We start from the raw sequence: 13,493 nt of genomic DNA on the forward strand, positions 1-13,493 counted from the left end.
ACTACGGAAGATATTTAAAGTTTGCATGGAATATGATTTCAAATTATTTTGCGGGCTAATCTTTTAAAAAGACAAAATAAATTGTCTTATTTTTTTTCTTTGTTTGTCCTCCATACCAGGTATGCGCCTATGAAATGATACTTTAAATTTTTTTGAACGTTTATTGAGAAAAAATAGTTTCAAATGTATTTTTCAAAATATGCCCCTTCGGTAGACACACATCAGGCAATTTAAGAATGTCTTTCCAAAAAAATTGTTCGTCTTTGGCTGCAAACCAGCCATCGATCCATTTTTTGGCTTCAGCGTGAGAATCGATCTGCGTGGCCCATTGATGCAAACAAGTGATGATCGGAAGGCGCCAGGTTTGGAGAGTAAGCTGCATGAGCAAGAAATCCCAGTTGTACGATTGAACAAGCTGGGGAGTGGATATAGAGCGATGCAGTGCTGCGTTGTCATCAAGAAAAATTACCTTGTGTTGCCTGGCTTCATATTTTGGATTTTTTTTACTTATAGCATGGTTCAAATCGGGCAATTGTTGTTGGTAGCGACCACCATTAACGGGTTGACCGGGTTGTAGAAGGTCATTACATATGACACCACACTGATCCCAGAACACACACATCATTGCCTTCTTTCCGAAGTGATCCTCATTTCTCACGTTAAAATCAAAACTTTGGAATATTTCAAACCATCTGAAGCACTGTGCTCTGCTTAGAACATGTCCCCCGTAAGCTTCCACAAGCATTTGATGGACTTGAGAAGCGTTTTTCTTCAATTGGTAACAGAAAATCAATGATATCCGCACATCGTAGTTTGTAGGCACAAAATTAGACATTTTTAATAATTAAAAAAAGTAAACTGACAAAAACATCATCCAAAAAAATATTCAAATTAAAGGGGCATGAACAAATCGAAACAATATATTTTCTGCAAGGTGGTGTGACAGTATGTAGTTTGGGGGTGAAACATAAATAAATCACAAACAGTATTCCTTTCTACTTTATTTTTTTTTGCGCCCCAAATACAATTTTAAAATTTAAATTTACCAATAATGTGTATTATATAGTGTATATTCAATATCTAGCGGTTGTATCCAGGGTTGCCCTAGCTATTAGTCGTCGACGAATAGACAGTTGCTTCAGTAATAAGAAAATAAATCCACAAGAAATCCTCAGTGTTACTCTCAGTTTTTCATTACGTAGTTACACAATACTTGGATGTTCCCTCCTCCGGAATGAAACACCCCCATTATTAGCTTGAGAAAAAAATAGTATGACTTAATGAACAAAGGAATACTTTAGTCTCTAGAATGCTACCTAGCTTATCTTTAGTTTAAAAACATGTTCGTTGATAAATATGAGTTGACCTAAAAGCCTACAAGATTTCCTTCATTTTTGCAGACCCTTTTTATACAACTCTATAAAGAGTTTTCACGTGACGTCTGCATTGTTAATGTCGGCATTTAGAGTCCCTAAACAACAATGATAACCCTTTCTTATTAATATTAAGGAAAATAGTTATATATTCGATGTCAAAATGGGACTAACAAATATGTATCAAGATTTTATCTCTCTATTGTCTAGTTTTATTATATATCTTACTCTAATATCTATTAAAAATTTGTTATTAATTTTATTCCGATATTGTATCGGATATTGTCCTTGTGAAAGAAACTAATTCTAAGTTTTGCTTTATAGCCCTCCTGATGGTCCTAGGAGCCACAGAGAAGTCGTTGACAAGGGGATTCATCAACTAAGTAGGATCCTCTTTTAAATTCTTATCCAAACTTAACGAGAACTTTGTATCCCTCTTTAAATTATGCCCTCCACTTCCTGACATCCTGGAGAGGTATTCTCCATTTCTTTTCATCCCGGCCAACTCCAGTATCTAGGACATCTGAGATGCGCTGCCGTTTTGCCTGTTGCTCGCTCATGATGATGAAATGACTAAATGATTAGTATAGTTTGTTAATTTAAAAGGACGGTGGAAACAGAATATTAAAAAATTAACAGTCCACGTTTTGATGCCCTACCCTGTACAAATTAAATTATCTCTACGTCTTCGTCTCTAATCGATCAAAAAAAGAAGAAGTAAAAATCTAGCCATCTTTAGGGATTAAAGCAAAAGCATTATACTGTCATTTTATTGTTAAGGATGCATTGTGTGGATTTGCTGTGTTCAGATACTCTCTGTCATGTACCTTTACCAAGAGTCTGCAGGTCTTAATTCATTTTGCTGGCTGATATGGGATTCATACCCTAATCTGGCCCTCATCAGATACATTTATCTACAAACCTCCTTCATGAGGCAGCTCCTAATGAAACCACATTCACCTGGACTAAACCAAGTTAACTACATAACTTAAAAAATAATTGCAATTACAAAAGTTTAAGGTAATCCATCTTTTAAGAACTAATCAAACTTAGTAAAATAACATTTGGAACTTATTATTTCAAATCCATCTAACTGTTGCTTCTTTTATCTCAACGCCAGCGGTAGCGGTTTACTCTCGCAGATCTTCCATCACTTTTATTTTTATATAAAATAAGTTGATGGAAGTTAGACAAAGTGTTAATATAGAAGCAGTGTCCATATTTATTGTTTAAATTACATAAAATTGTAGGTAAGGGGAGGCCTGTTTTAGGAGGGGATGAGTTTAGATAGTGTTGTGCCGGTCCTTATTTATTCAGTCCAGTCTTAGGACTGTCTATCATTCGGACCGGTCCTTAGGACTGTCAGTTACTGGGATCGGTACTTAACTGTAGGTCATTGGAATTTTTAATAAAAATATCGATGGATTATCAAGCCAAATAAGATATATGAAATATATATCAAGATTATTACACATATCTTGCAAAATATATGATTTTTTTCATTATAATACGAACATATTATATTGTTACTTATGTATTTATATAATTTATTCTAAGATATAACAGAATAATTAAAAAAAAGGGAAAACCCTTTATTGACGTCACGAGGAATCGATTTTACCTTATTTAAGGACTGAAAAATGGAATTGGACTGGATGGGACCGAACTGGACTTGACTGTGGTCCTCATTCCTAAATAAGGACCGACTCAACACTAATTTTAGACTATTTACATTGTGGGGGATGACATCCCCCATCCCCTACTACTAGAGTACTGATTATTACTCCCCGCTATTCATGAGAACACGTGCAAGTGATTATTTTATATTTAGATGCTCTCTCTTCAAGAATTAAAGAATATGGATAACAGCTTTTGAAAATAAAAATAAAACACTCTAGATTGCCAACTTTAATAAAAATATTGCCCGCATTAAGATTATACCTATTTACTATCACTTTACCTATCAATATTCTTTATTGTTTAATGTCAAAATTAAGTGGCTGATTAAATGAAACAGAGGAACCAGATAGCAATTGTGGTCACGCTCACTCACTCCAACAAAACTCACAGCCCTAATATGTATCACTATACGAAACTTGTGAGGCTCAGTATCACCAACAAGATTAAGCTAATAGAAACTACTTTAGGGAATTGAACTCTTTTTTTTCTTTTTTTTTGCTTAGTTATGAAAGTTTTTCTTATATATTCTACATACATATATTTGATATATTTAAATTTTTTATATTGAGTATAGCTAATATATAATATATTTAGGGATTTTAACATTTAGTGACGAATGGATAAGTTGAAATTCTAAGAACTCTTTTAGACCATTAATCCTTGACCAAGATCTGAAATATGTATATAATATGCAGGATATATCGACCATTAAATGATGTGAGTATATTGAGAGATATACATACAATAAAAGTCTGAAATAGTCAAATTATCTCTCTAAAGCGTACTGAATTGCATTGCCAATTAGTTTAAGATCGTCTTTAGCAGATCTTAGGATTAGGGGTATGATCCCCTTAGGACTCTCAACCACCTCCTTTCCAATAGTTGCAGATCCTTTTTCATTGAGTAGAGGATCAATTACGTAGCTCTTTGTCTTTCCAGCGCTTGAATTAAGTAGCTCTTTTGCCGAATCTGGATATAGAATAACTTCTAATGGAGAGCTATTGAAGGAAACTTCATCTGATGATTCCAATAGACCATGTCCTTGAATGATGTAGCTGTTTGTTTTTGTATCATAAAATTTGAAATCATCAGAAGGACGTTTAAAGGATTTTGATCCGTGGTTTTCATTTACTTCTTTTGTTGGATTGATGATATATGATGATTTGTAGGAGGGTTGCCAGTCACTTGATGACCAATCGCTAGAAAAGTTAAATAAGAAAATATAATTAAATGATAACATTTGTGCAAAATATGTTAAGTTAAAATTACTTATCATCAGTGTAGACAACTTCGTCATAGTCATCTTTTAGCCTTCTTTGACTATTTTTATATTTGACTGGGGAATAGGGGGCCTGTGAAATGGCTTTTTTTGAGGATGAAATTTGATACCTGACTGGTGAAGAATCATCGTTGAATGGCAACAGAGGTTCTGAAGATATCAGTGGAGGGTATGGTGCTCTTAGAGTGGATGTTGGCGGGAGAAAGGCATATGTTTGTCTTTCCTTCTCAACAGCCAATTGTCGACGTTCCTCATCCAATTTATTTTTCTCCTCTATAAGCAATCGCCTTTGTTGAAGTAGAAAGATTTTCTCTGCCTCAATTTGCGGGTTCTGCGTTGATTCCTCAACAAGTTTTTGAGGACTACGATTACCAATGAACTCCACGGGCTCTGCTGACCCTATAATGATTCCACCGGAGTTGACACCGTCACCTGTTACGGTTATTGTACTTGAGGCTCCTCCTCTAAAGGACGAGGAAATGGGCTCGGGATTCAATTTTGCTCCGACTTTAAATGTGCGAAAAACATTATTTGATGTTGACGTTGTAATTGTTGTTGTAAATGGGTTTGGTGTAGTTGCAGGTGTGGAAGTAAACCAGTTTTGTGTTGTAAAAGGACTCGTCTCCTTTATTTGTTCAGAAGCCGTAGCGGCAGCTCTTATTTGATCTTTGGCTTTAAAAAGAGTGGATATAACTTCAACAGGGACTTGCGAAGTTTGCAATCGTAACTCACCAATCATTCCTCCAAGTCTTTCTAGCTCAGTCTGTAATATTTGTATGTTTACCTCATCTTCTTCTGATGGAGCATCACTCCTTGAAGACAATATTGTTCTCATAAGAGTCTCATTTATATTTTTCATCATGATACTCATGTCCTCAAAAGTATTTTTGAGTCTTTTTTCAACTTGTTTAGGTATTGATTCCGCATCATTTTTCCTTTGATCCTTTAATTCACTTACGGTTGATACAAGAGAGGCAACATCTCTTCGTATGCTGATCATTAATGGGGTGTCCGACATTGTTTGAATACTTTCAGTTGAAGATTTAATAATTGAATCAGTAGTTGTTGTTGATAAAGTGAAGAGTGAACTTGTGGTTGTCGTCGACAAAAAAGGATTTGCAGTAGGAGAAGAGAAGATCGTTGTAGAAGCTGTTGTGGTTCGGGAGGAGATTAATGAGGAGTTCAGACTCTCAATTGAAACATTTATGTCTTTGATGGTATCAGCTAAATTTTGTAGTATTTTTTTATGTTCTGAGTATATAATGATATTATTATTTGAAGGATTGTCGTAGGTCGATATTTTTATTGAAGGATCAATCAATTTTTCGGTTGTAAAGACAATGGCTTGGGGGTTAAGAGTTGTGAATGGAGTTAGAGTTATTGTTGAAGCAGTTACTACTGTAGATGATACGGGCTTCTTTGTTATATGAATCGTCGTCGTTTGTTTCATTGTTTCAGCTAAAGGGGCTAAAAACTTAGTCGGTGCTGAAAATACCTTCTTACTTTCATCCTCACTCGGGATTTTGAAATGTATTCTCTGAAGAAAGTCTGCCAATGAAATATTGGGAGGTAGTTCAATATGGATTTTATCATCCTTGTCTGGAGTGATATATATTCTCTTGGTATGATTGCCAACCAGGATTTTCCTATCGTATCGATGGAGAGGATATGATGAGGGACGTGGAGGATGAGGTGGAAGTGGATGATGAGGCAGAAGTGGATGATGATGTGGGCGTGAAGGGATTGGAGGAGGAAGGTGATAGTTTGGATATTTATAGGACTGGACATTGAGAGATTTCACATAATCAGGGGATGCAGACGGAGATGCCCCATATGTTATTGGTTGTCGAATGTTATGTTTGTAGGAGGTATGCCCCGTCTCTGGAATATGCCCTATGGTATCAAGAAATTTTGAAGGAACACGCGTCACGATGTGGACGACTCTCGAAGATGGTTTAGTGGGTATGTGTATCAATGTTGGTCTTGTTGGAACCCTTGTTGGTACATTGATTATCATGTGTTTATAAACAGGACTTGGTGATGTGTAATATTGCTTTTGAATAGCATCATTTAGTAAAATGCTTGATGAGACATGCTCCAGGGACTTGATGTCAGGATATTGAATATGATTCAATTCAGCTCTGTAATATTATTTAAAAAAAAGGTATTAAATGGAGTTGGAATTTTCTAGCTAGGGTTTCATGTGTGCTTATTGGACTGAACCGTTTTCTGGTTCCTATTTTTACCCGATTTTGTGCACCTTGTTTTTTATCATTCAAGGGATATAAAATGTGCTCAATGATTTGAGGTGGCCCTATTTTATGAAACATAACCATTCAAAATTTAACCCTATTAGTTCCAGTACTAAAATCCCACATTTTTTCTCAAATAAAATGGACTGAGAGGCCTTAAACTATGACGATGCCATTTTTTACTGTCCCTAGTAGATAAGGTCTTTGATCAGAGGGGAAAAAATTATAACCCAATATCGGGACAGTCTAGTGCCTTACTTTGATTAAAGATATAATAATATTTTAAAGGACTTTCTACAATAGGTATAAGTTTTAAGTATTACTTTAGAATATCTAAAGGGAAAACTTTCATAACTATTAAGTTCTATGGTTTTTCAATAAAATAAGGATTGGCACAGGTGGTTTTTATATATAGAGCCACAAGTATAAAATAAATATTACTTTAGGAAGAAAATTTCAAATACATATACTATGTACAACTCTGGATCCATAGGTTACATACCTTTCCATCATAATCGGTCTTCCAGAGTGTTGTTGGCTTCTAAACACATGTCTCTTTGATGGATAATCATTTGAATATATCTTATTTATTTTGGGAAGGGAGGACGCCAGCATTGAAGAGGACAGACTTAAAGGAATTTGTGTTGTGGGGGTCGTGGATGGTTTATAGTTAGTTGTGGTGAAGGTTAAGGGTTTTATTACAGAAGTGCTTCTTGCCGATGAGCGTTTGGGTGATGAGGTTCTTGTAGTTGTCGTTGTGGATCTTGGAGTTGTTGGGGGACGAAAAGTTGTTGTGGTTGGGGTTGGATGACGAAAAGTTGTCGTAGGTGGAGGACGAATGGATGTAAATTGAATAGGCTTTGGAGTACTTCGAGTTGATGGATGATGAGGTGTGGATCCTTTAGGGGTTATTATGATTCTTTATGTTGATAAAAGAAACAAGGTTTTCATTAAGATACTAGTTATAATTATGTATATTTAAATAATTTTATGTGAAATACTTTTTACACATTTTGATCATATTTTTGTATTTCTTTAGAAACTGCTTAATATTTTAATCGAGGCCTTTTTGTGGTTACTACTTTGTTCTATTTTATTACGTTATGCATACTTTAAAGCAATAAGGACATTATATACATAGTATACTACTTACATACCTATGATTACCATCAGTTAATATGATTATTCTGAACTGATAATTTAAAACATTCACGAATATAAATGATTATATTCTTAAAGTTTATCGATTCATCCTCTTTTAATCTATATTTCGATAAAATTACACAATGTATATGATACATATATAACATAGTTGGGATAAATAGTAATTTCGTATTTCCCGACTTTAAAAAAAAACTAAGTATATCTTGTTCCTTATTGGTCACACCGGATCATACGATGAAGTGTTGTAAATGTGTAAGTGTATATTACAAACATTTTTTGGACAGTATTGCGCTTGGTCAATTCAGTCGAGAATTATGGGGCGTCAAGTATGAAGGTCTCAAAGGAAGAAATTCGCCATATTTTACATTTTTACTATCTAAAAGGGAAAAAAATTTGAAATGTATTCGGGGCCGATACTCTTTCGGCTCGTGTTTTACAACAATGGTTCGAGCTATTTAGTTCTGGCGTAGTGGAAGTAAATGATGCGCCACGCACTGGCAGGCTTGTTGTCGAAATGTTGATGAAATCATGAGAAATTTCGAGATAGACCGTCATAATATCAGTCATAACATTTCCTAGGATCTGAACATCGATCATAAAACCGTTTTGAGCCATTTGCAGAAGGCTGGATACAAAAAGAAACCCGAATAGGAGAGGAACAGTGTTTCATCAAGACTACGCCAGTCCGCACACATCTTTGATGGCGCTCCAGAATCTTTGGAAGCTCGGATGGGAAGTTGTTATGTATCCATCCGACAGTCCGTACTATGTGAATACCACCTGTTTCTGTCTATGGTCAACGCGCTTAGGGATTCAAATTTGGCATCAATAGAGTTCTGTGAAAATTGATTATCCCAGTTTTTACCAACAGGGACATGAGCTTCTAAGAGAAGGACATTATGAAGTTGGATTTTCGTTGACAAAAATGTATCAAACAGAACGGGACATACATGGCTTAAATTGGATGACTGTAACACTTCATGTAAGGCATTGAAATAAAGTGAAAAATACGAAATTACTTCTTCAGTTTTCCCAACCTATTATGACGTGTACAAGTTGTAACTTGTATAAACAGATTGTACCAGTTACGACAACATAAATATGTTTGAATAAAGATTTTTTTTATAATTGTGATGCAGACAGTGAAACAATTTAATATTCTTTGAAGTGTTCTGATATTTTTGGTGTCATTTTAATCATTTAATGAAATACTTTTTACTAATTCATGAAATGATGGTTATTAATTAAAATGACTAATGTTACAATTTAATAAGGGACTGTAAGACGAAGAAATTACAACTTGAATAACTTGCATATAGAAATTACAACTTGTACACGACATATATGTATATGCATTATACATATAGTTTTCTTATCAATCACTGTATCGTTTTTTCTTCTGTAATAAAGAATGAAGTGATAAGATATTTTCTTATTTATGTTGGTCATTCTCTCATTCTCTTCATATGTCATGAATTATATAAAGTGCTAATCATCACTTTAAACTAGGCTTAAATATGTGTATATTTGTATAAAAAAGTACATATGTGGTCCTTCAATACAAAAGCAATCTAGAATAATCTCAAAGTTGAATTTGAATTATCGTTAATTTCTATATACAAATTGTTTTAATTCATCCTTTGGAGCCGTCGCAAAATGGCACTTAAAGTACTAAAATTCATCCTCACAATGAAATAATCAGAAATGGATATACTTAAATTGAAAGGGCATATCAGGCTAAATTAATTATCATCAATCATATGAGGGTTCTAAAAAATTTATAGTTATCCAATGTTGGGACACATTTATATAAAAAAATTAATTGGACATTCCTCCTCTTCTTAATTTTTGTTAGAGATTGTTTTTGCGTTAACTAATTGTATTATCCTATATAAAACAAAATATTTCAGTACAGATGTTTTGAGTGTAATTTCTATTTTTTGAAGCATTATTTATGACCGAAAAGTTGTTTTTTTAATTAAAATTTCACCAAACCTATTTTTACTTTCCCAGGACCAGAAGATGACATTTCTCTTTTTTTTGTTATTAAAGTATATATATATTTGTACATTCGAGAGCATTGGAAGATTTAATAGCCATAACATATGTTCACAACTTTCTTCCTTCACAAAGCAATATTAAAAAAAAAAAAAATAATAAACAAGATATTCATTTTTTTAACAAGTCAAAATCCTTTAGATAGATCCTATTTTCATCATTACATACATACGTAATGGAGGACAGTGTAACATTGAAGGGTGGTCCAGATAAATTAAGAAAATCTTTAAAAGCTCATATCGAACGAACTAGATGGGTTGGAAGCATTTTTTTTTTTTTTGATTGAAAGTAACATTTAATGACATTCAATTATTTATAATGAAATATGATTCTCTTAATAACCTAGGCTATACGAGGCCGGAAGCTTTGGCAGGCCCGGGTGACCTTGTGCAGATCCAGCCTTGCCATTGTACTAGTTGAGCTTGGCAGGTACAGGATGGCTCGACCACAAAATGTCCTCCTTTTGGGCCCCGAATTTTTTTGCTTCCAAACTGCCTGGACGTGAACCCCTGCGATTTCTATCTCTGGTCGAACATGAGGCATGTGCCAAGTATCATTTGTCTGTGGAGGCCCTGAAACAGTCCATTATCCGTATAATAGCAAAGCTGGATCGACACGAGATCGCTTGGTCCTGCTAATGCTTTCGGGGGCATGTGGACGAGGTTATCAAGAAAGGCAGATCTCATTATAAATAATTGAATGTCATTAATTGTAGCTATCAAATAATATAGAAAAATATGGTTTTAGTTTGTTTGTTATATGCCTTAAAGTTTCTCCCAATTTATCTGGACCACCCCGTATATTATAAATCTACAAACAAACAGTAGAATGTTTGTATTTGATCAAGCTTTAACTTTCACTATTCTAAATGAATATAAATTTATTTGATTTTGCGAGCATTCATTTAAATAACACAAAAGTTTGGTTGCACCAAGTGGCAAAACGAAGATCACGTAATCAATATTAGTCCAAATATGATTGGATATGTGACAATTTTGTCTATATTGGGCGTTGACTATACCCAATTGAATATAACTCTATGACTTACTATACAACCTCCTTGAATTCGCTTTTTTAACTGAATTAACAAGATCTATTTTACGAAAGGAGGAAGAGGGTACATATGTATCTACGTCATGACTCATGAGGGATAATGGCAGAAAGTGATAAAGTGAAAAATCTTTGATATATGAAAACGCAACATCTTGTGTGGGAAAAGGATAAAAATTGGACATAGAATCTTCTCAAGCTAAAAAGTGGCCTTTGCTACTTGGCTTTTGGTTTGGGTTGCACAAACCAGGGACGTCTGCAGAATTATATTTTAATGGGCTTGGTTTTTAACTTCTAATTTTAACTAATTTTTTTGAAAAAGTTTCAAAATCTACAGCTGTTCACAAAAAATTAAATTTTTGGAAAAAACATTCAAAAATTAAATTTTTTGGAAAAAAAATCAAAATCCATAGCTATTCACAGTTCTAATTAATTTTTTTTGGTAGGAAAATTCAAAAAAAGAAATTTCATATATTAAATTTTTTGCTCTGCTGCATAATTTACCTACAACCCCTGCAGACACCCTTGCCAACTGAGCCTAAATTTAAACTATGAGTTTATGACGTCATTGTATTTAAACTGACTTAAGTTTAAATTTCAACCTAATTCTAAGAAGTCAAGTAGGTATAACCGAGCACATACTATCATATTTCATGTCAGTGAGGAGGCCGATGACCCTTTGTGTGAGAATCCTTGAAAATAATTCAATTGGTTATTTGCTATATTCTTAATTAGTGATATACACAAACCACAACGATCATTTCGACCATGACCAAGACGTTTAATTAAGTAAATGTGTATTACATGAACATTTTAAATTTTCATTCGAGTAAGAACAAAATTGAATGTTGAACGTAATAAATTGTTATTAAAAACATCAAATGGATTTCATCACTCGTGAAATCCATTATAATTTATTTGGGATATTTACGCATGCAAGGATAAGTGAGTTTCAATCGTAATTGCACTTGATGTGATGAAAGGGATCTTTTCTGTGGTTATTGGTAATTTTGCAAAACAGTCTTAGGACTGAGTTATAGGTACGCATACTGTAGGAATTGCATACACAGTATTTCAAATAAATAGATGATTAATTATAACTGACAAATGTATGTACATCTAATTACCTCGAAGGAGTAGTGTGCCTTGGAACAGATGGGAGTCCTTCAGTGAGGGAATTGACTCCTATAGGAACTGGATTCCCCTTCGATTCCAACCTAGTAAAATCACTACCAAAATGAATGACTTTAGGTGGGATGGAGTTAATTATAGGGCCCTTTACAGAGGAAGCTGTAGTTGATGATGCTGGGAAATGCATGGAAATAGGAAGGGATGGAAGATCCGGACTGATTGGTGGATTTCTCTTCCATATTTTGTAAGGTGGAATCGCAGGGGGAAGAGGAGTGGACGAGACTTGAAGAATCTCTTTTGCTTTCTTCCATGGAATGACTTCGTGATTCGAAGTTAAATCATTTATTTTCACGAGTTCATATCCCTTTGGTAAGTTATGAAGGAATTTTGTAGGATTTGGAGTGACTGTAGGAATATTTGTAGTTGTTTTGCTGAGAGAGGGGTTTGGGTTTGATAGTGGGAAATGAGGAAATGTTTGGGAGTTTCTCTCCTCTGGTAGTACGATGAAAACATTATTATTATTATTTTCATTATTTGTAACACTATTTTCCATCTTCTTCTTCGATTGTTCTTCCAAAAATTTATTTTTGAGTTTTAACCAATTTTGATAATCTTTACTCCTCTCTAAACTCAATTTATATTCAATGGAAATGGGTTCGAATTTCATCTCGCTCCTTACAGGTTTCTTTTTTTGGATTTTATTGTTTAACGAAGGAAAGGGTGTAGTGAATACAGGTCTATTCACATTTCCCCCAGGGAGATGACCTCTCCAAATGTCTTTTTTAGGACGAATTAATGCACTTGGTGTTGGTAGCATTCGTTGCACCCTTGAGTCAGGTGATGTTAATACACTCAGAAAGGAGCTCATACGCATGGACGGAAACACAAAAAAGTCTGAAACACCTGGTATTGCACTGATTAAATCCGTGTCTACTTTGCATTCTGTTAGAGATATCAGAGAAAATAGGAGAACGTGGATTAGTAATAATACTCTTGGAGCCATTCTGTAAGTACGATTCTTCCACCTTTGTCATCCCTTGGATCTTGGAAAAATCATATTCAATTTGAAATCACAATAATACACCTGTTGAATGACAGAAATTCTTTTTAACAACTTGCACTAACTAATATATTTAATATTTATTGTGAAGATAATGAGGACATATTGAAGTTACGACAGTTGCGTCAAGACTGAGGTTCAAAATGGATTACCATGAGAATAAATGTAAAGATTTTCCCTTTGTACGCGCGTTAAAGCATATTGTGTCTATGTATATTTAATAGTTGGATATAAGATTTAAGTTGAATAATGGAAGAAAACATGATTGACTTGACTTCAGAGGCCAATGAAAACAGAATCAGAGAATGAGTAATAAAAGTGAAATGGTTGATCGATCAATGTATTCTTGTTAAATCAAAAGATTCAGCAGTTTAAAAGGATTTTAGGTACTTGTTTAAATTTTAACATAATATAGTTATGACGTTTATATTTTTTTGAAAAAAAAA

The 13,493-nt window shown here is 34.1% G+C and overlaps 1 protein-coding gene across 2 annotated transcripts; it reads right to left on the reverse strand.

Annotated features, from left to right (window-relative positions):
- Positions 1-3,565: 3,565 nt before the first annotated feature.
- On the reverse strand, positions 3,566-13,180 carry LOC121129222 (uncharacterized). 2 transcript variants are annotated; one of them, XM_040724923.2, is made up of 5 exons: positions 11,984-13,180; positions 7,087-7,503; positions 4,323-6,473; positions 3,797-4,252; positions 3,566-3,724 (listed from the first exon to the last, which is right to left on the reverse strand). In XM_040724923.2, the coding sequence occupies exons 1-4, from the start codon at positions 12,988-12,990 to the stop codon at positions 3,820-3,822; spliced, it is 4,008 nt and encodes a 1,335-aa protein (XP_040580857.1). In that variant the 5' UTR covers positions 12,991-13,180; the 3' UTR covers positions 3,566-3,724; positions 3,797-3,819. The 2 variants fall into 2 exon arrangements, with proteins under 2 accessions (XP_040580857.1, XP_040580856.1); XM_040724922.2 differs by having other exon boundaries at positions 3,566-4,252.
- Between the last annotated feature and the right edge of the window lie 313 nt (positions 13,181-13,493).

Source organism: Lepeophtheirus salmonis, chromosome 14 (genome assembly GCF_016086655.4).
Source record: "Lepeophtheirus salmonis chromosome 14, UVic_Lsal_1.4, whole genome shotgun sequence".
NCBI classification, from domain to species: Eukaryota; Metazoa; Arthropoda; class Copepoda; order Siphonostomatoida; family Caligidae; genus Lepeophtheirus; species Lepeophtheirus salmonis.

Coding starts and splice junctions, on each gene's coding strand:
- LOC121129222 (XM_040724923.2), bottom strand. CDS start 12,990: ATGGCTCCAAGAGTATTATTACTAATCCACGTTCTCCTATTTTCTCTG. Junction 6,474..7,086: donor AGACCGATTATGATGGAAAG/GTATGTAACCTA, acceptor ATAATATTACAG/AGCTGAATTGAATCATATTC. Junction 4,253..4,322: donor GTTGTCTACACTGATGATAA/GTAATTTTAACT, acceptor TAACTTTTCTAG/CGATTGGTCATCAAGTGACT.